Below are 20853 nucleotides of genomic sequence, written 5' to 3' on the forward strand. Positions count from 1 at the left end.
ATAATGTCTAGGAATGTAGCCCAGACCGCAGTTTCAGTTTGACTCCCGAGTATGCAAACAGAATGTTCATATCAAGTATTTATAACACTGTCTCTCGTGACAACACTGAGTCGGACATTACGGCAGAATAAAAGCGCACGGTCCAAGTTTATCGTCAAATCCCTGCTCTGGTCCAGCATCACCACGTTATTCTGCACGGTAACAAGACCAAATCCTGCCCGGCAACACAGCATAACTCGGAAGGGTGGTCTCCATCCGTATGGTAAGTTTAGGCCGCGATTATATAGTTCACTTTGTTACATGTAACTTTTCATGAAGAACGAACACGTCATTTCCAAACAGTGGACTACATACGATTCACAATGTCACTGTTCACCCCCATGTCGTGTGTTGAAGCCTAAGTCAGTTACCTCGTGACAAGTGAAATATGAACAGTGACAATGTGAACCGATTTTTAGAGACTATGACTTAAACAACCTGTCGGGAAACCTCATTAGGTACAATATCTATCATATCTAACGATGGGGAATATAAGTGCTCTAATTACCGAAATATAATGCTTTGCGTGAAGCCTGAATTCATCAAAGTATCGCCCGTCCGCTGATGGTTCTGCCTTACTTGCAGTAGTCTTGCCAACTGCGCTTCACACGCTGCTGAACAGTCTTTGAACATCTACCTCAGCAGGGATGGCGGAAGCTGCCCCAAAGTTTGAAGAAGTCCTCGATGTCATTGGGCATATCGGGGTTATGCAATGGATCCTAATAGCATTTAGCATCATCCAAGAAACATCTATCGCGCTTTCGATTTACTTTCTCATCTTTGCGGAGAGTAACAACCCGACGTGGAGCTGTGATCCAGTCAATCGGACATTCGGAGTTGAGGGTCTGAACAGGACTGACCAGTGTCCTACGGAAGGGGTATACTGCACGAATATCACCTACGATGCGGGCTTTACCTCAATTGTTACAGAGGTAAGTGCAGTTTTGTGTTATTGGTTGATCTGTGCCGACCTCAGTTACTTGCCTTGGATCCGTTGCGCCAGGCGAGGGCCCGTGGATTGAGTTCACCTAATATATATCCTACCCTTTTCGCAACATGTATTCACATATCCACTCGATCATCTACGTTAAACGACCCCCACTTGTGTGATATACAAATGTAATTCCTCTGTATAAATAACAATTTAAACTGTCATCTACTACATCACCCTCGTGTACTTCATGTACACAATCAAATTTAGCAAAAGACAATTATAACTAAAAAAAGGAAAAAGGTTCAAGTGAAGTGCATTTGTTGGAAAAACCGTCTCTAAACATCTTAACACCTGTGTAAGCTGATAGTAGAAGGTAGATAATAATTTGAGCTTGAACTTTCAGACGATGATAAAAGTTTCTTCGTGGAAATCTCAAGAAAACAAAAATTACACAAAAAATGCAATGATGCACTCTCTATAGGTTTGAAGATCCGTTCTTTCCATATTTAGTGATTTTGATACCTAAATAAGGGACGGATTTAGAACGAACAGCTCTCAACAAGGTAGCAGAATTCAGTTTCATCTCCGCTCCCGGGCGTAACAGTCATTCCGAGCAGAATCTCAATCTAGATTCAGGGCTGAAATAATTACTTCAATTACGTGTGGAAGTAAGCTCACCGAAATACTGTGACATTATCGGCTACAAAATCTACCAAACCGAAATTACTGTGTGGAATTTAGTGACTACCATGATCTGACAGTTCGTTTCTTGTTTGTGGTTCTATAACTGGCATTCAACGACTTCCTCTCGTATCCGCGTATCTGATTCAATTCCCGACCTCTTGATAAGCCATTCTAGTGACCCTATCATTTGCTGCAATCCCGGACGACATCTTACGGAGGCCAGGAGGACACGCCCCACCCCGATTAAAACCATCGACCGGTGACAATATGATGTGAACATTCTACTAGTTTACTAGTCCATTGACCAGAAAACGGAACTCCTATTTTGGAATCTTAAGAACTTTTTTCAAACATTTACTATTATCTTATCGTGTGATACATGACCAAGAGCAATATTCCTATGTTTATGTTTTTTAAGTACTGTGCAAACCACTCATAAAATTGACCTCAACCAGCGGAGAGTAAGGACATTTGTTGTTTTTCAGTGGAACCTCATCTGTGAGCGCTACTACATGGGCAAAATGACTGTCAGCCTGTTCTTCCTGGGCTTGACTATGGGCACGCTGGTGTCAGGCCAGCTTGCAGACCTGTTCGGGCGCAGGATGGTCATCCTGGCTACGTGGGCGCTGGTTATGGTCACACAGACCTGCCTAGGGTTCATGCCAACCTTTGAGTCGTATCTAGCCGTACGGATGATCAATGGATTGAGCGCAGGTAACAAAGACACGTGGAGATGACAGAATTCACTTTTCATGCGTGACATGAAGAACGAACAAGTCATTTCCAAAGAGCGGGCCACATACGATTCACGACGTCACCTTTCACACTCATTTCGTGTTTTCAAGCCTTAGTTTAAGGATTGCCTTAACAGCGAGAGCGAGGGTGGAGCTAAAATTCAAGCTCCACCGGATCGTTTTTTGTTATAGGTATATCCTTTTTTAGCGACATTGACCTGATTATGTTTTATTACTTTTGAAATATGGCCTATTTTGTAGTTATTCGATTTAGGTCATGTCAATGATCAAAATTTTTATGAGATTTATATGAGAGTGTTTCATGTTCTTCAAACCTTTGTGGTCTAGGCTTGTACCTGCGATTCTAAAATAAACGGTCTCTGACTGGTATTTTCTGAACCGATAATTTCAATGACAGCTAAAATGATTGGGTGTCATTTCATATTGTGTGATAAGAATGATACATATAACTGCAGTGAATAGTGCCAGCAGGCAAATTACGATAATGAATTTCATGCTAATCATGCTATTAGGCAGGTTCACTGTCCTGACGAATGTTAGGTTTTCATAGATATTATAGAGTGCAACCTCGCCATTATTTGATCAGTGCTGGTGAAGAGAACAGAATTCCAATGCTGGTTGCTGGTGCATCTGGAACATGAGTTTGAATCTGGGGAAGGGCCTTTTGCTTGATTTGTCACAATGTTTCTGATTGTGTTCATACTCAGTTCTTCCCCGTATTGTTGGGTTCCAAAATAACTCTGTCATGAAGTATAATTCAATTAACTCAGCCGAGGATTCGATAAGCTAGCTTTCTAAACAATAATGCGATAATGCATCACCTTGATGTCCTCTGAAAACTTCCGTTAGTGGTCAAGGAGTGAACGACTGGGATCCTGTGAATGCAAGCTCTTTCTAGTTGTTCTTCTAACCGCAGGTAGTTTGGCGGTCGTATCGTCCATCCTGCCCATGGAGTACGTGGGCTCCAAGTGGCGTGTGGCGGTCAGCCTGCGGATGGGATGGAGGATCGGGTATTTCATCACCATCGGCCTCGCCTACGGAATCAGGAAGTGGCAGCATCTATCCTTCGCCTGCGGGTTGTTCTGTGTACCTTTTTTCCCGTTCGCTTGGTTGTAAGTAGGCAGAATGTTTACATGTATTTTCAAAAGTGGTGCTTGAAAAGTTAAAAAGAATGTGCTTCGCGTTTTGAAAACACCTCTCATTTGAAGGACACAAAAATACATCCATAGTTCTTTTTCCAGTTTTATGCCGGAGAGCGCCCGCTGGTCCATCCAGCGAGGACGGTTTGACGAAGCGATGTATTGGATTGGAATGATAGCTAAAGCGAATAGGAAGCCTAGCCCTGATGTGTCTCTGCTGAAGAGGATAGCGCACGTGGAAGGGGAGGTAGCCGCCAAGGCGAAGAAATACACATATGTGGCACTGTTTCGGACCAAGAAGTATGCAGTGCGAACTCTCGTTATTATGTTCGCTTGGTAGGTTGTTATCTTATCACCCTGGGAAATCAGTAACGGAGTTCCTAAGTTAAAACCTGCAACCCCAACACCTGTGAGGTCCAGAGTGAAAAGTATTTGTTTGCTCATGACTTGTTTTCTGCTGCAAGAAACGAGCTGTGCAGCTCGCAGTCCCATCTCAGTTACATGGTAGCAGAGCGCAATCTCTGAGCTCAGCACACTTTCACTGATGACAGAACATTCGTGTTGATCGCTCAATTTGTCTGTCAAATTGAAATTGACCAATTAACGAAAAAGCTCTAGAACGAATCTATTGCATGTAAGTTGATGTACTATGTGGTATGGATACAATACAAGGGCCCCCATCTTGGTAATTGATTAAATGTGACTCGCTCTACCAAAACTAGGCGCTTGTCGCATCTGAACTTGACAGGTTGATACGGACTTGTTGTTCATTTCCCTATTGTTGACCTTTTGTGAAATCTATTACAAACTGATTTGGTCACATTCAACAAAAGGTCTACAATAGGGAAATGAACAACAAGTCCGTATCAACCTGTCAAGTTCAGATGCGACAAGCGCCTAGTTTTGGTAGAGCGGGTCACAAATGGTCTTTTCGAGAAATGTAATTTTCACCCAGATCATCACGACGTAACATAGAGTTTTCGGGGCCCAGTAAGTTGTTCCAATCAGTTTTTTTCACCAACACTTGGGTCAGACTTATCTTGGCGTTAAGTCTTATGGACTAAACTGAAGGAGGTAACACTGTGTTAAGTTAACGCAAGGGTTAGTAATAAAGTTGTTTTGAACTAGGCTGAGTTGCCCTGGTGAATACAATGACTCCTTCAGCTCACGAATGGATGTTCCTATCATTGTGTTGTGAAATGCTGGGCTGATATGTTTTTTTTGGTTACAGGATGTCTCTCTCGTTGGCGGAGAATGGCTTGTTGACAATGACGAGTGGCCTAACAGGGACTGTATACACCAACATGGCGGTGACGGGCACATTCAACTTCTTCAGTCGTCTGACCGCCTTCTTCGTTCTGAACTTGACATGGTGAGGGAAATACGTTTTCTATCAGAAAGAAATCGACGTACTTATTTATGGTCGACAGTAGCACGTACGTGGTCACATCGTGTAATATTTTATTTTCTTGAACCACACGTTTATGAGTGTACGATCTCTGGCAAGTTTATTGATATGCATCAGTCTATACTACTTCCTTTTGAAGTATTTCCTTAATATTTGAATTTAAGGATTGGTCGCAAACGGGGCTTCGCGATCTATTTCTCTTTCGCTGTCGTCTGCAACTTCGCCATCATGATCTTGGACCTGACAGGCTACCTCAAGGACAACCCTATGGTGACCACGTGGTTGGTGATCACAGCATTCGGAGGTATGTCAGGAGCCTGGAGCAGTGCTTTCATCTTCTGTTCGGAGTTGTATCCTACTCTAATCAGGTAAGATGTCCGACGTGTTCGAATTTCCTTGTCATCTTTGATCACAAGATTTTACAGCATTTACTTTGTGCCAGGCAACTTACTCATACCTCACCATTATTCGTATTGGGTTGGAGTAGTCGTTAAAAGAGAGGCGACCGCTAGCGCACACTAGTTCTAGCGTTGGTACAGGTTGCCCTTTTCACGATAGCAACACACGTGTTATCATCACGATGATAAAATCTCTTTTCAAGCTTGTGAGAGGTTTCTTTTCTTTGGTTGTTCATATGGGTTTATTTTCAACGCTACCATGATAAGGGACTACTTCAAAATAAGATGCCGACTCTGTTTACATGTTCATGTAATTGGAACTGTTCATGTAAACAACACTGAATAAGAAGTAAGCTAAGTACACGTATCTTACAATACTCCTATCTGGAATAACAATTGTTTTTGCAGGAGCCTCGCAACAAGCAATGCAAATTTCACCAATCGACTTGCTGGAGTCCTCGCGCCTCAAATTGTGCTACTGGTAAGTCGAGAAGCACGTTCATGGGTGCGAAACTAAGTCTCGTACTTCCAAATTACATTACTCAAAGACGTTGGTTTGTCTTGGAAGTTAAGGCCTTGGACAGGCTGGCCATAATGTGTACTACCCTGTACGTGTGGTGCCATCAGAAATGAATTCAATTTCATGGTCCTCGGCATGGAATCACTTTGAAGAACAGAAGGGCGCGTCAAACCTTACTAACATGCAGGGCGATTACATCGTCACTGATCATGTCACACAGGTAGTTCACTCAAACATCGTTGACTGATAAATAATATCTCATTCCAGGGTATTCTCTACCCACCAGCATCTTTCGTCATATTTGGATCATTCGCTACGATCAGCATCGTCCTCGTTATGATCTTCATACCGGAAACACTAAACAAACCACTTCCGGAGGAGGTACCGTCTGGGAAGAGACAACAGGACGCAGAAGAGATGAAGACAGTTGAGGCGACGGACCTGATGGAGAAAACCTCTGAAGAAAGGGGCGATAGCTGCTAAAGGGAGATGATGGTTTCGGCTGCCTCAGATGTGTTTGCGCAAAACGACTGAGATCCTCTCCACCCACTTTTCTTCCGTCCCTTGTTTGGGGCAACTCGCTTGCGCAGTTTGCTTGGTAAAAGATATAGCATTACTTTCGCCCAGCGCACGGAGTTACTGCGCATCCCCGTGCGCGAGACTTCCAAGAGGTAATCCCAGTGTCTATTGCCTGGGTCATTTCGCTTTGACGCGCAGTCACCGGTCAAAGCAGCAACCAGACTGACTTACTTCACCGCTAGAATTCTGGACAATTTCACAATCTCTCCAATCGCAAAGATTCTGTGGCACCGTGTGACAGAGCAGTGTGTGGAGGTTGGCCTCAGCATCTGAGAAGATTTATGGACTCTGTCCATGAGTTCATGGCGTGCAGGTGCACTGGACAGTCACACATGCCGTCACGAATGCTATAGAGAGTCAGTGGAGAAGTGATCTATTTGTTCGTAGTGCATTACTATACGCGCCCAATAAATGAACATGACAAACACCTATTACAATCAGGCCTAGACCTATGTCAATTTCAAAGCAGATTGATCACAATAATTTCTCATTCTCCCGCTGGAGAAGGGAAATGAGCTCCAATATTCCAGAGACAGTGAAGTATAAGATCACAGATGAACCAATCGGCCAAACATGCTGTAATCACTGTCCCCTCTTCAAGTCGATGGCCAATTATCCAACTAATCTATTCCGTGTGTTTCCCATCTTGAATTTTACATTAACATCGACCCACCAAGGCCGGCGTTACATAGGATTCACGTTGTCACTTGTCATGTTTCACTTGTCACGAGTTAACTGACTTAGGCTTGAAAACACGACGTAAGAGTAAAAAGTGACCTCGTGAATCGTATGTAGCCCGCTCTTTGGAAATGACTTGTTCATTCTTCATCTCACGCATGAAAACGTGACACGCCGCATGTAAAAACGTGAACTCTTGAAATCGCAGCCTTAAAGGGAACATTTGGTATAATGATGTGCACAAACCTTTTGGACAGGTACCACTGTGCTCATCTCTTGTCAGAAATAGTTCCAAGTTGTGACTGTTAATGATAGTCGGTTATCCTATGATAGAAGACCTGCACCTTATTATTCAAAACAAGTTGTTGATAACAACTCACTAACGCTAGCGTTTATTTAACTTGGCATTATCGTCTCCTATTGTAAGTCACTAAAGTGACGATATTTGGAGTGTTATAATACAGTATCCTGACCTAAAGTGACGATATTTGGAGTGTTATAATACAGTATCCTGACCTAAAGTGACGATATTTGGAGTGTTATAATACAGTACCTGACATAAAGTGACGATATTTGGAGTGTTATAATACAGTATCCTGACCTACAGTGACGATATTTGGAGTGTTATAATACAGTATCCTGACCTAAAGTGACGATATTTGGAGTGTTATAATACAGTATCCTGACCTAAAGTGACGATATTTGGAGTGTTATAATACAGTACCTGACCTAAAGTGACGATATTTGGAGTGTTATAATACAGTATCCTGACCTAAAGTGACGATATTTGGAGTGTTATAATACAGTATCCTGACCTAAAGTGACGATATTTGGAGTGTTGTAATACAGTATCCTGACCGGGTAATTAAACTAAAGCTACACGTAGTACCCCTTTGGTTGCAAATTTCGCTTAGTCAGATGAGCAAACAAGTCTCGACATACGTACCTATATGAAGCAGACGCAGGGTGGACAAGAGCGGCTACAGGCTTTGGATCGCCACTGGTACGAATCGACCTCAAAGACAGCATAGTTCCTGAGAAGTCGAGTGAATATTCATGTAAAATTGCCACAGCCAACTGCGCGTTAAAAATCGATAGCACCGAGTGTTAGCATTTTATGACAATCACGGCAACATCCAACCACCCGCCCGGAGACGAGGTTCATATGAGCGTTAGCATGCTATCACGACGCCTGTATCGAGGTTGCATCGATCACCCTGGCAACTCATTAGCATGCTACAGTCTATGTAGCGACACGGCGGTACTGCTATTCTGCTTCTAACCCGGGAGTATGCACTCTAGCTAGGGGAAGGGAATATATCTTAATTTTGGTGCTTGAGGGGCAATAGAAGCCGCATCTGCAGCAAGGTAGGAACCACTTCACTCAACATCTTTTATCATTCTTATGCTATAATGTAATGTTTTGCGATGTAAAACCTGCTTCTTATATGGAGCTTGGGGAGAAGACCCTGGCTGGACCAACCGACTGTGTACCATACGTACTGACCTCGGCCTGAGGCCCCGACACTCTCGGAAATAGAGTTTTTTGAACGCTTGAAAATACAATGTAATGACCTGCTATGGTTTTCGGCCAAAACAAGATATGCACCCCGTAGACATTTGCCAGTGTGAAAAATCCTGAGATGTTTTTTCAGAACCTCGAAACCCATTGGAGTTTTTCATTTGCTAAGACAGTCTTTTACGTAGTGCCGTGGAACCTGTGACATTTAAACCCGCCCAATCCATGTTTTAACCGGAAAAGTTTGGAATATCTTGCGTCAAATGAGTGGTGGACTTCAAGGCGTATACTGATCACTTCGCTTACTCTCTGCTACATAAAATAACGGCAGGTTTTCCATTTGTCCATCGATTCAATGTCACCAGTCGGATGTCCTTGACCTTCGCCCACCTCTGATTGAACTGTCTGATAGCAAAACATGCGGGTAAACCATGGGTATGACCATTCGCAGAGGTCAGCAACAGATGATGAGGAAATAAAAGGGATTACATTTGTGATCCGTCGCTTGGCATCACTACGCCTTCCTCATCAGCCGGGCGATATACCATTATACTACATTGTCAAGGCGTGATCAGAACATTTCGTCTTTACGGCCCTAATTCATTCGTCAGCAGTAGCAGTAGCCTCTTATCTCCGAAGAAAGGGTTGCGATAATTAGTCGCCCACTCCTATTATGCGTTTGCCCATTGTAATGTAAATTCAATGAAATATGGTCTGTGAGTGTAATTTGTAGCATCTTACATAATGCATGACACGTTATAGTGCATAACGTCTCTTTTTTGTAAACTTAGCCACAGTGGCTGCCAAAAAAGACTGTTGCCTCAGATGTGATCTTACTTTGATCGCTATAGTTCTTCATTTTTTCTAGCATCAATTTCATTTTAAATATCATCTGTAATTTCTAATAGCTTTTCGGGAAAGTGCCATTAATTATGATAGTAGCAGCGTTCTTCATGCGTCGTTGTGGCTAAGCTAAAACCTCACTTGCATATTTGGTCGATTAAGTACCTTCATGGTACCATAAAACATTTCTTATGCACGTCCTGTGTAGTATCTTCAGTGTGATTGATCATTGTAATGGCTTGGAGCTGTACGGCACAAGTTTGTTAAAAGATACGATGTAATTTGGATTAGAAGGCTAAACATCACCTCAAGATCAATACTGTGGGCGCGCGTCTAAGCTGACCGAGGGGCATCTACACCTCGTCCATTGGCCAAGTTTGACCCATTAGTCTGCGATTGTATAGAGTTCACGTTTTCACATGTAACGTGTCACTGTTCACTTTTAATGCGTGACATGAAGAACGAACAAGTCACTACCCAAGAGCGGGCTACATACGATTCACGGGGTCACCCTCCCGTCGTGTTTTCAAGCCTAAGTCAGTTAACTCGTGACAAGTAAAACATAAACCGTGAACGTGAACCGCCGTGAACGACATCCCGAACAAGTGCGCATCATGTAGGCGTACGCCTATTATCCTCAATGAAAAGACAACACGAGACGATTCCAATAGGAAATACTATCTTACTATTTCCAATGTACATGTGTTGATATCAAAGCTGATATTTGCCGAGCACCTCAATGGTAATGTACATACGCCGCCTCAGTCATGTCTCACTATGACGCGTTCTCATCATTCAAAGCGCTCGGAGGAGTGTACGCAGTAAACAATAATCGTCTTATCTAAGAGTACTCTTCATCTCAGTGGCATGATGAATGGAGAATATTTTTCTGGAGTCGACACTCGGAGAGTTTGGTCTGTAAGTTTTGTTAGAACCATCTATATGGAGGCAATAGAAGATATTCAGTAGGAGGTCATCTCAAAGCCCTCCGCCAATGATGACCTTGACGTTAGTCCATTAAGGTGACGCCATGCAGGCCAGGAAATTGGCAGCTAATGCCGTGAGCTCTTTTCCTAATTACCAATCGTTATAGCTTCCATGCGATAATTGTTGCCCCTATGTTGTCCCAATCATGGGCGGTGTTCAGAGGATAACCTGCTGGTGAATGACGTCAATCTGATATCCTTGTCGCCGGGTGATCATGAGTTTGGTCTGCGACTAAATCGTTATGGAGAGGTATGGTGAAACTCTGATAAATGTACAGTTACCCGCCTGTGTGATCGTCAAAGGGACACATTAGGGCATGCGATATGTTGGTTTTTCATTTAATAACGGCTTCCAATAGGACCGAGACTTCTCCCAACAGGATCATTAAGAAACATTAAACTGCAACAAATACTTAACTATCACGGAATTGGAGAAGAGATGTATGTGGCAATTATCTTCCAGTTTCTGGGCGTTATGTGATGGCAGTAAGAGGTTGCTTCGACTACAAGATTTACTAGGAATGGAGTTGTGTGGCATCAACATCATAATGTGCTGCTCAAGCAGACCCAACATTTTCCTTTTTTGAAGGGAATCAGATCAGCTACGGACTTTTTGAAGAACAAGATTGCTAAAAAATGGAGTATCTTCGTTCCAATTGCTTGTTCCAGAAAACCCAACAACTTCTTAATCAATTGAATAGCGAAGTCGCCTCCAGACGCTGTGACAATCTGGTAATCTTCCCGCGCGACAGTCAGGGTGACCTCTGTCTTATCAGGCAACGACCGGGGAATTTGATTAAGAAGTCAAGGGAATGAATTGACGTGACAGGTTGGTTGCTCCTTTAGGTACACTGACGGTCAGCGGCTCAGATATGTTGTTCAACAGAATAAGTACATGTAGGGTAGGATTTCTTGATTAAAATTGAAGATCAAAGGACAAAACTGAGGACGAATGTACATGAATGAAACCTTTCCCTCTAAAATGAGTAAGTTATTCTAACTGGGACATGGTATACATCTTGAACTTCCACGTTAACACTGCCACAAAAAATCCGACCCAAAAAGCTTCATGCCATTCTCAACCTTGAAGCCGCCAGATACTCCAAACGATCTTTAAACTCTAGCTAGCGGAGTGCAAATCGTTATCAGTTCAGGTCCTGGAATATTTATTTAATAATAGTAACTAAATATGCATAACGCAAGTTTCCATGCAGACGCTCATTAAAATGTTTTTTTTTAATAGTTTAGGTTTTCAGGATATGCCGTGTTTTCAATATGATGAATATTTGATAACTATTTGATTTATTTGGTTGCATTATCTGGTAATATTCGCATGAAACATATGACAACAAACAGTCGCTATGACTATCGTGCCTTAAGGGACACGGAGCCAGAGCGATTTATTGGAGATGTTTGAAAATAACTGCCCTGGAGAACATGTGCCCGCTAGCAAAATCGAACGAGATGTATACAACGCATTCTTCTAATTTTCCATTTGGAGAGGAGCCACGTACCCCAGATGTTCTTTCTTAATATCCGATGAGAGAGCCCGCCAAAGCGCGTCTAATCCGTGATATTGAGAAAGCTCATTAAAGCGTATTCATAAAGTTGTATTTTGAGCGCGATGTTATCAGAGGACAAATGGGTGATAATTGGACAAGTCAATAGATAGGCTAAGGTCGCCACCAGACACTTTCATATGTTCGGGCCGTTTGGGACTCTAAACAAGCCAGTTCGTCACTTTGATAACCCGACTCTGGTATTACTAAAAGAAACATCGAATGTCGAGTAAGTCTAACAAACCTGGTCATTGAGTCGATGCTGGGTATCATAGACTGTTCCCTTACGAACTTAACTCTCCTTTGTCGTTGTTTCCAGTGTCTCCATTTCATATTCCGTGGTACAACCAATGAAAGCCTCCAATAAGCCAAACGAAGGTTCGTTTTGTGTGTGGCGTGTCACTAGGTCATACGTACTGGGAACACAGAAAACCCGCTCCACAAGGGAACAGTCATTAGATACACAACCTGAAGGCGACTGGGTGATGAGCAGATGGGCTCAATGATTTCTAGTAATGAGTTTCCGAAGTGCTAGTATATATTCGTTTCATTCCCGGCACCCAGTTTACTATTGCAGGGTAGCGGCGTTGTTTCTTCTCGCCTCAGTCAAGCTCGCCTGCGGCTGCAGTTCGACAGAATTCGCTTTGTCACTTGTCATGTTTCACCAGTCACAAGATAACTGACTCAGGCTAGAAATCACGACAAGTGAAAAGTGACATCGTGAATCGTATGTAGCCCGCTCTTTGGAAATGACTTGTTCGTTCTTCATGTCACGCATGAAAAATAAACAGTGACACGTTACATACTTGTGTATAATCGCGGCCCTATGCCAGTGAAAGTGGCGCGGTTCGACCTGTGTTCACAATCTACGTTAGCGTTAGTCGCCTCAGAGGTCGTTAGTTTGATTCCCAATTGAACCACAACTTCGAGATACAAAGAAAGTGTTCTTTCTGGCCGCGACTAAATAGTTCAGTTCTCATGCTGTTTAGAAGAGTAGTCCGTGCCGACTTAGCCACGGTTCTGTGTCATCCCAATCTTGCCTTGGGCATGGATAAAGATATAAATGAAACAAACAAGGCACTTCCCGACCTATAATCTCTCTTACCCCTATAAATGCCTGATTACTAGAGCCTTGCATCCTAAACTTCATTTCAGCCTATAAATTGGCTGCTACTCGAGCATGAATCAATCTAACTAGCTGATGGCAAAGGCATCAAAACACCCTATATTATTGAATTGTCACTAAAAGTGCATCATATCGTGGCTGCTAATTAGACGCCGAAGGTGTACATATCTCACCTCGGCATGGATGGATCATCTCGTAATTTATTACAAGCTACGATAGGCTAATTAACCTAATGAAACGCATCGGGTGGCAAATGTTTTTTTCTGAGTTCAATGAGAGATTCACACGCTAATATCCTAAAACGGCACGTTTTAATGGCATTCTAGTCAATTCAAAGGAATAAGGTGCATGATTTGCATGAAAAAATACAACACAAATTTAACAAGGCAGCACTTCTTAGAACATCGGTCGTGGCAGGGAAAGATAAGATAAGCAACGTGTGTTTGGTTTACAACGAGCAAGTCATCACAGTTAGAAAGTGGAAAATCCAGCTAGATTCTTATAAGATTCTAATAAGAGTCTTTTAAGTTAGGTCGTATACAGTTACATGTGTACATAAATGTGCTGTTAAATATCATCATTTCTTCATAAGAACTGGCATCGGGGCCAGCATTAACTGGGACATGTTTATTCATCTTGATCTTGACATTTTTGATATATCTTTTTACTTCTTGCCAGAAAATGTAGCAGCTCAGAAATTTGTTCTGCCTAAAATGGGTAGCTAACCCTAAAATAGATGCATTTAAAAACTGACATGTTAAAAGCTATTGGTGGGAAACAAATGAGTGCTTTGAAAATCTGGATGCTTGGGGAGGGCAATTATAGGCGACTGTGATGGCTGTATCGCATGTTGGACATCATAAGTGACGACTTTTCGAGTTCTGTGGCGAGGGTCTTGATGTGCAGTAATGTCATATCGGTGTTAGAGAGCAGGGGTAATTCGAGGAGGGGATCAGAATCGGAGATGTAGAGTGGGGCCCAAATCTTTAAACCAGGTAGGCGTATAGTCAGTTCGTCTTGCCATAGAACAAATATCGGTGTCCCCTGGCGATGGAATTCGCCTCATCCACCTTGCTTGCCATCAACTTTTGAATTACCCATGTGTATGTCTCGTAATCCGAAGTGCGTGTTACACAGTGTAACATCCAAAAACAACTTACTTTGAGCAGGATTTCGCTTACCCCGGATATCACAACCACATCATCAGCCGACCAGCCAGCTCCAAAGCACTTACCAGTTTGATTCCTCTCCTTTGTTATACACTAATTTGTTCCATCCATTCATTACTCTCCATCATTTCCAAGTAGGAGTATCAGGTCTGAGTCATTATTGCGCCAATACATTTACATTACTCGATCCATATATCAATATCAATCTCCACCTTTGCTAGCGTGGCACAGTTGACAGGAGTGGGAATACAATACACTACGAAACGAGGTAAATATGATTGATGGAGAGGAAGCGATACCGCCCTCGCAGGGTATACTAGTATGTTAGGGCCGGTACGGTCCAAAACAGAGGCACATATACAGATAGTACGTTGAACATTATAAAATGAAACCTTAGCATTGCAACATGTTTTATTGAAAAACTGCATGTCTATCTAGTAAAATGTTGATCTAAGCTGTCTCACACCTGTTTGATTTCCCGCCTTAGTGGGCAAACCACTTTCCATGCTCTTGTCTGTACATACCGAGTTGAATGATAGTCGTGTGGTCTCGTTATCGAAATTCGATATGTGACACATGGTGCTAAGCTTCTTCCAAACCGCCACCTCCGGCGCTTCTTAAAGACTAACAAATGTTTATGTCTCCAACCCAACTGCTCTTTTTATCATGGTTGTCTGAGAGACAACCAATCCTAAATTAGTCTTCTAACTGACCGGATTCAGTTTTTATCAAAGGAAATAACGTCAATGGCTAATGCAGACAGACATTGCTAAATGTCAGGCATGATAAAAACTCCATGCCATCGCTTCCCACTGGCAGGTTGCTATAGAGCGCAATTAATTAGTACATAAGGCAGATCTAACCCTTGGTCGGCGAGAGATTAGGAAAATGAACGCCACAGTCACCTCGTCTCTGTAATGCAGGAACAACAACTGATCACTTACACACTTAATAAATGATGCTGCAGATCTAACCATTTGATGAGTAAGATAGTATACACTGGCATAAAGTACACATTTCCATAGTTTATGTTGAATTTGAATAAAATGTTTAACAATGTCCTCCCTGTTCCGCCTTTGCAGAATACAGTGGGTTTGGGCCTTGTCTTTTACACCTAAATGGACGAAGTCATAAAAGGTGGACATAGTCTCCTCCGCTCTGACCACATTATAGAAACTTCTTTTAAGATCTGAGACTTGATTTGGCAGTCTGTGATGGTGCGGCATTTAGCCCGCAGACCAGATAACGAGGGAACAACCAGATCAAGTTTCCTATAGCAGTCACCACAGACGATACCGTGGACATTACGCAGGCTAACGGGGTCTAGTGCAAGTTCCAAATGGCAGCCAAAAACGATACCATGAACTATAAACAGGCTTATTACAGGCGCTAGTAAACTGGCCAGTATACTGTCTTGCCCTGTCTTAAACTGCCTCGGTCGCCCTAAAGTGTCCGGAGCCAGCAACTTTGATCATGCCCGTAATCATACTAGTCCACGTGCCGAGGGAATTGTCAGCAAGACTAGTCTGGACGGTATCCATCACCCTGGCTTTACAGGCCTCCGTAATAAGCCGTGAAAATCGGCTTTTTGTGAGGAAAAGAAAGATACACAATCGAGGTTGCAGGAGATGTCGGTGCAAGATTCATTTTTATTCTTCCAAGCTCGTGTGATTTCTATGGGATGTTTTGAATGGGCCGCCAAGATCCAATAAGTATCCTGCGCAGATTGGTATGAAACTTCTTTTATACCATACCACGAAAGTCAATAGAAGATGATTGGATTGGATGCTACCAGAGTCTGCGCCAACAACAAGTGGCATAACTGCTAAGTATACCTTTGACGAGTACTTATATCCAGGGACCGCTTACGTTTGTAAACATCGGACACTTTGCAAGTTCTCAAGTGATCATATTTGAGTGGATGCTGCTGTGACTACTGTTTTTATATATTCCATGGATGAAACCTATCATAAAAAGTGCTGGATATAATCTAACGGAAGATATGACCTCTGGTGTTTTATTTTCCTGATGATTAAATCGTAGCACTATAGAAATATGTGTCAAGAACGTAAACACACCATCACCAGTGCGAAAATGATAAGGCCGTGCTCTTTTGTAACCTTCAGCTGTTGATTGCTTTCAACTCCTTCAACCACTCAAAGGAGGTTTGAATCATTTCTGAAACAGTTCGCTGTTCCCGTTACTTTGTGCTTCCCTGTATAGGTTAGCATCAACGCAACAACAGACTGTTCAAGAAATACAGAAAAGTGCTGTCACCCGGCGCAGTTACCTTCCCTCCACATCTATTCAGTTTCTGAAGTTGTAAGCAGCAGGCCTGTCCTTAAAGACATTTAGATGAGTCGGATCTTGTGTTCAGCACTCGTTAGATTGGCGGTGTTGAAAGTTTGTTCAATAAAATAGATTAATAACACCAAAACTAAGTCTTACCAGGAGTTTCCGCTCGAAACCCCGAATGATGTGGACAAAAACATTTACAAATGGACGAAAGGCTGGTTCTATCTAATAAGGGGCATGTAGCTTTGATCTTCGGTCATTTAATCTGTGCTTTATTACCAAACACTTATCCAACATGAAACGTTTCACTATTCCTGAAACTTTAGACCGATCAGGTATCACCCTTATGCAATCATGACACCTGCAAAACTCAGCTATTTCAGTAAATTATTGCTGAAGGATTTCAACGAATATGGGTTCAGGGGACCAGCATTCACCAGCATTTATCACCGAGTTTCCCGTGCTGACGGAGTGTTCAACGGAAAGCCAACACGGGCCGATAGATCGTGACTAAACCTGCTGCCCTCTTCTTCACTTGCACAATATCGCCCCACCATCCATGGCCTAGAAACATCAAATCTTGTTTAATTGCACTTGGGGCTTGTATATCAGGCTTAATGAACTTCTTTTTACGTTTAAAACAAGAGAGATCAACACTATTCAGAAGGAGCATTTTGCGACCCAACAATACGGTAAGGATGAACCGCTCATTGGCTTCATCCATAGATGCGGAGTTTGGCGTGGCCCGTAACCCAAGTCCTGGGTATATGACAGGTAAGCATTGCCTGGCGTATGATATGTTCTGCCAGTGATAACAGACGCGTATTGGTTTACCGGTGCCGCCGGTTAGTAGTATGATGACATTGCCTTCTCTATCCGCCGAAAATAAAGCCAATCTTCTTTTGTTGTCTTCAGCTATTTTCCGCACGTTACCCAGTGTTATGTTGACGGCATCTATGAATGGGGAAAACAAGAATATGTTCACCTACACGCGCAGTCAATGACCTTTAGATATCGCATGTTGTCTGATGAGCCTTAAGAAAACGGTCATGACGGTCAGCAGACTGGAAGAATCAACTTAAATTATATTTTTGCAACAAAATTCAAACACTTTTAACATCATTGAAGTTGCAACCTGAAAGTTTATACTATTACAGAGTATCTACCGTTCTTGTGTGAGAGAAAAACTTGTTTGGGGCTGGCAATGTACCTACCACTGCTGTTTGTTCTGCTTTCGTCATACCTCACCACAAGATCCTTCCTATAATTCCTCCCCTCGTATATCTGTATCTGAGCCAATACCGTGACTGATCCGTACTTGAGCAGTTTCATCAGCTTCAGCGCTGTGCATTCATATTCCTGCGGACAGGGCGGATTCATGGGAATCACCGGGCCACCGGTCTCCTCGAGTAACTGGTAAACATCCCAACGTCCTTTGGATCGAAGAGCAAGTTCTTCCCCGTAAGAACAAACCACACTCACTTTGTGTTTCAATTCAAACACCTTCTCCAATACATATTCACCATAACGGGTTAGTGACAGCGAAAGTATCGTGAAAACTCGGCCAACGTTGGCGTAAATTATGACGTAGTCTGCATGGTTCTGGATACCTACACGAGTCCTCCTTCGTTGTCGTTTAGTCATCTTTAAGATGGATGTCATGTCGATGTCTTGCTGGAAGATATATCCATCTCGTGGTCGCCCTAATATAAACGGAAAGACGACGAACATAGACGGTACCCAAACTTACAAAGTTCAACTGTAACAGTCCTTTAAGGAGTTGTTTTGAAGCTGCGTTGATGAGAACAGCTATGTATTCTTCCATTGAGTAGATGAATAGCTGATGAGATTTGAACACATGACCTGACCGTATAACTTCACATCGCGCACCGCTTGCCGGCATAATACAGTATAATAGGATATTATTGGTGAATATGTTACTGCAAGGGTCATCTCCGCTATCCCTTTAACCTGAAACTGTTAGCCACTCCCCCGAGTCCCATCACTCTGGCCTAATGAAAACAGATTAACAGATGTTTTTACTTACCAACCATTGCCTATTTAGGGAATTGTAAAAGGATATGCAAGTAGTAATGGTCAGAACATCTCGTTCAGCACAGTATGCCCCTTTATTGTAATTTTGAATGATCCTATTTGGAGGTAGGGTCCTGCTGGTGTATTTCATGTCGTTCCTGTTCCACTAATACAAACATGGTGAGAAAGTCATCCCTTACAGCTTACAATACGATTGACTCAAGATTACCCTACCTTTGTAACCATAATCCTTTCAGTTGAAGTGCTGTTTCTGTCTTTGATCTCTCCATAGTTGGCGCACGTCTTGACATCCCTGACTTCCCTGTACCCGACTATATAACATCTACAATACGGCCCAGCTCTCTCGTAAAGGAAGGCCAAGCGCACGTAGCCCCTCAAACAAGCCACGGCGCAGTCAACCGTTGACCTCGTAGAGGACAGCTCGCGGAAGAAATATTTGTTATAAACCTTGATCTCGACGTAACCATATTGGATTGTTATCATCCGCGGCCGCCCGTTTGAAGCTTTACTCGGCTTCACCACACGGATGGTCACCAGGACGACGCACATGCAAGCAACGATGGCAGTTGAAGAGGAGATTCGACGTGTTTTGAAATGGACAGACATGTACGTGTTGACTTGAATAGCACGCGACATGACCTTTATTAGCTAGTAATGGAATAGCTGTGATGAAAGGATATTTTCACTTATTGCTTAGGAATGATTCCTTTGACATGCTTGATGGTCTGAGGTAGTTTTTAGGATAATCTTTTATAGGTATATATATCGAAAGCCTTCCACTGTAGTCCCCTTAATCACTCCTTTCATCTATTAAATGATTGAAAACAAACCGACCATCTGATCGACAAAATTGATTTAACGAAGAGCTTTATCATTTGAAATTATTGTCGATTCATGCCGAATAGTCTCCTCAACGAAACTGCATCGCGTGCATTTGCTTGCAATCAGATAGTTTGGTTCAACACGAAGATCCGGTCAAGAGCGCTTCTGTCGATCGATTCACGGTCTGCTGAGCAATTCCATCCCTTTGACTCTCACACGCATCAGTCACGTGACATACTTTGTTGAATATGTCAGTTATTAACCGTCTAAGCCGACAAACGCCAAAGCGACTCTGATCGGAGAGGTTTTTCTACGATCTGTTCTGGGTTCGTGTTTTAGATACTCGCTTAAATTCACGTCGGGCAATCTGGTAATGCATATCTCGCGAGATCGATAACTGTATGAAACGAATTGATGAAAGTAGCCACAATGATGATTTTGTACCCTAAGGCAGTTTTGTCCTTTGTGTTCACATGGCTTCAGCGAGTCTAACACCATGAATTAGACGGAGTATAATAGGTTAATGGTTTGCTTTCATTTCCATTATCCGCGTGATTACAATAGATTTTGTTATTAAAACACATCTTGAGATCAGTCTCTTTGTTAGAAATGTCATTCATTTAACTGCTTTAGAAACAATATAGAAAAAGATCAATACCGAAATCAACGTTGTTTCATTGCTCGAGATACGCACCAAATCTGCAGTTGCCTAAGGTTGTTGGCGGTTGGGCGACAGGAATATGGAATCTAATGAAGTGACGATTGGCTGATTATTCGAGGTCACACGAGATATGCCAGTATATCGGTTCAAAACTACACCTCCATATGTCTATACAGTCCCTCTGACTCCATATTAGAGTACTTTTATTTAGAAAACAATTCTCTCGTTCGATTGTTGGAAGGGATGGGTTAATTACAATCCTATCTCTATCAGTTGCCACTGAGCTGTCAACACCATGTTCCTCAAATGCCTCTTTGCTGTCAGGGAGATATGTCGGCTTGTCGAAGTAGCGACAAGAGAACGTCATGTATGAGAGATCTGCCTCATTAATGGGGGAATGGCATGGGGGAGGGGGGGGGGGGGGGGGGGGTTGGCGTTCAAAGAAGTTCTCAAAGATGCGACATGAAGACGTTGTATTGTGATAGAATTCCCTCATAAATGGCCTATTGAGGTTGAAGGCGAAATCAGAGACGATCCAGGGGTGCGGGATCTGCTGTGTCATTTGTCAAAACTTCTTTTCGATACATTAGACAGCTCCGTTTCATGGTAGCGGAGCGTTGTTTCGCTATACTGGCCTCTGGGTTATGAGTCCAGCACGTTCCCACCGCGCGTTTACATGGTAGC

The 20853-nt window shown here is 42.8% G+C and overlaps 3 protein-coding genes across 5 annotated transcripts in view; 2 read left to right on the top strand and 1 right to left on the bottom strand.

Moving 5' to 3' along the window:
* Positions 1-86: 86 nt before the first annotated feature.
* Positions 87-7662, top strand: LOC135494607 (organic cation transporter protein-like). Of its 2 annotated transcripts, none has more exons than XM_064782736.1 (9): positions 87-262; positions 625-971; positions 2143-2371; positions 3329-3524; positions 3654-3887; positions 4783-4923; positions 5124-5327; positions 5766-5838; positions 6145-7662. In XM_064782736.1, exons 2-9 carry the CDS (start codon positions 687-689, stop codon positions 6358-6360), a joined length of 1578 nt encoding a protein of 525 aa, XP_064638806.1. In that variant the 5' UTR covers positions 87-262; positions 625-686; the 3' UTR covers positions 6361-7662. The 2 variants fall into 2 exon arrangements, with proteins under 2 accessions (XP_064638806.1, XP_064638807.1); XM_064782737.1 differs by having other exon boundaries at positions 628-971.
* A 702-nt stretch (positions 7663-8364) lies between these two features.
* LOC135494529 (glutamic acid-rich protein-like) overlaps positions 8365-20853 on the top strand; it is a 44600-nt gene continuing 32111 nt past the window's right edge. For both annotated transcript variants that reach the window (XM_064782580.1, XM_064782583.1), the window contains exon 1: positions 8365-8502. The gene's annotated coding sequence lies outside the window, so the exon portion shown is untranslated. The remainder of the gene's footprint in view (positions 8503-20853) is intronic.
* LOC135494793 (uncharacterized) lies at positions 16590-18385 on the bottom strand. Its single transcript, XM_064783076.1, has 2 exons — positions 17846-18385; positions 16590-17585 (listed from the first exon to the last, which is right to left on the bottom strand). Exons 1-2 carry the CDS (start codon positions 18360-18362, stop codon positions 17107-17109), a joined length of 996 nt encoding a protein of 331 aa, XP_064639146.1. The 5' UTR covers positions 18363-18385; the 3' UTR covers positions 16590-17106.

Source organism: Lineus longissimus, chromosome 10 (assembly GCF_910592395.1).
Source record: "Lineus longissimus chromosome 10, tnLinLong1.2, whole genome shotgun sequence".
Lineage (NCBI taxonomy): Eukaryota > Metazoa > Nemertea > Pilidiophora > Heteronemertea > Lineidae > Lineus > Lineus longissimus.

Bases quoted from the DNA above. Each gene is read 5' to 3' on its own strand.
- LOC135494607 (XM_064782736.1), top strand. From the start codon at position 687: ATGGCGGAAGCTGCCCCAAAGTTTGAAGAAGTCCTCGATGTCATTGGG. The intron at 972-2,142 runs GTAAGTGCAGTT...GTTGTTTTTCAG, and splicing joins TTACCTCAATTGTTACAGAG to TGGAACCTCATCTGTGAGCG. The intron at 3,888-4,782 runs GTAGGTTGTTAT...TTTTGGTTACAG, and splicing joins CTCGTTATTATGTTCGCTTG to GATGTCTCTCTCGTTGGCGG.
- LOC135494793 (XM_064783076.1), bottom strand. From the start codon at position 18,362: ATGTTCGTCGTCTTTCCGTTTATATTAGGGCGACCACGAGATGGATAT. The intron at 17,586-17,845 runs GTAGGTACATTG...CCCCATTCATAG, and splicing joins AAGCAGAACAAACAGCAGTG to ATGCCGTCAACATAACACTG.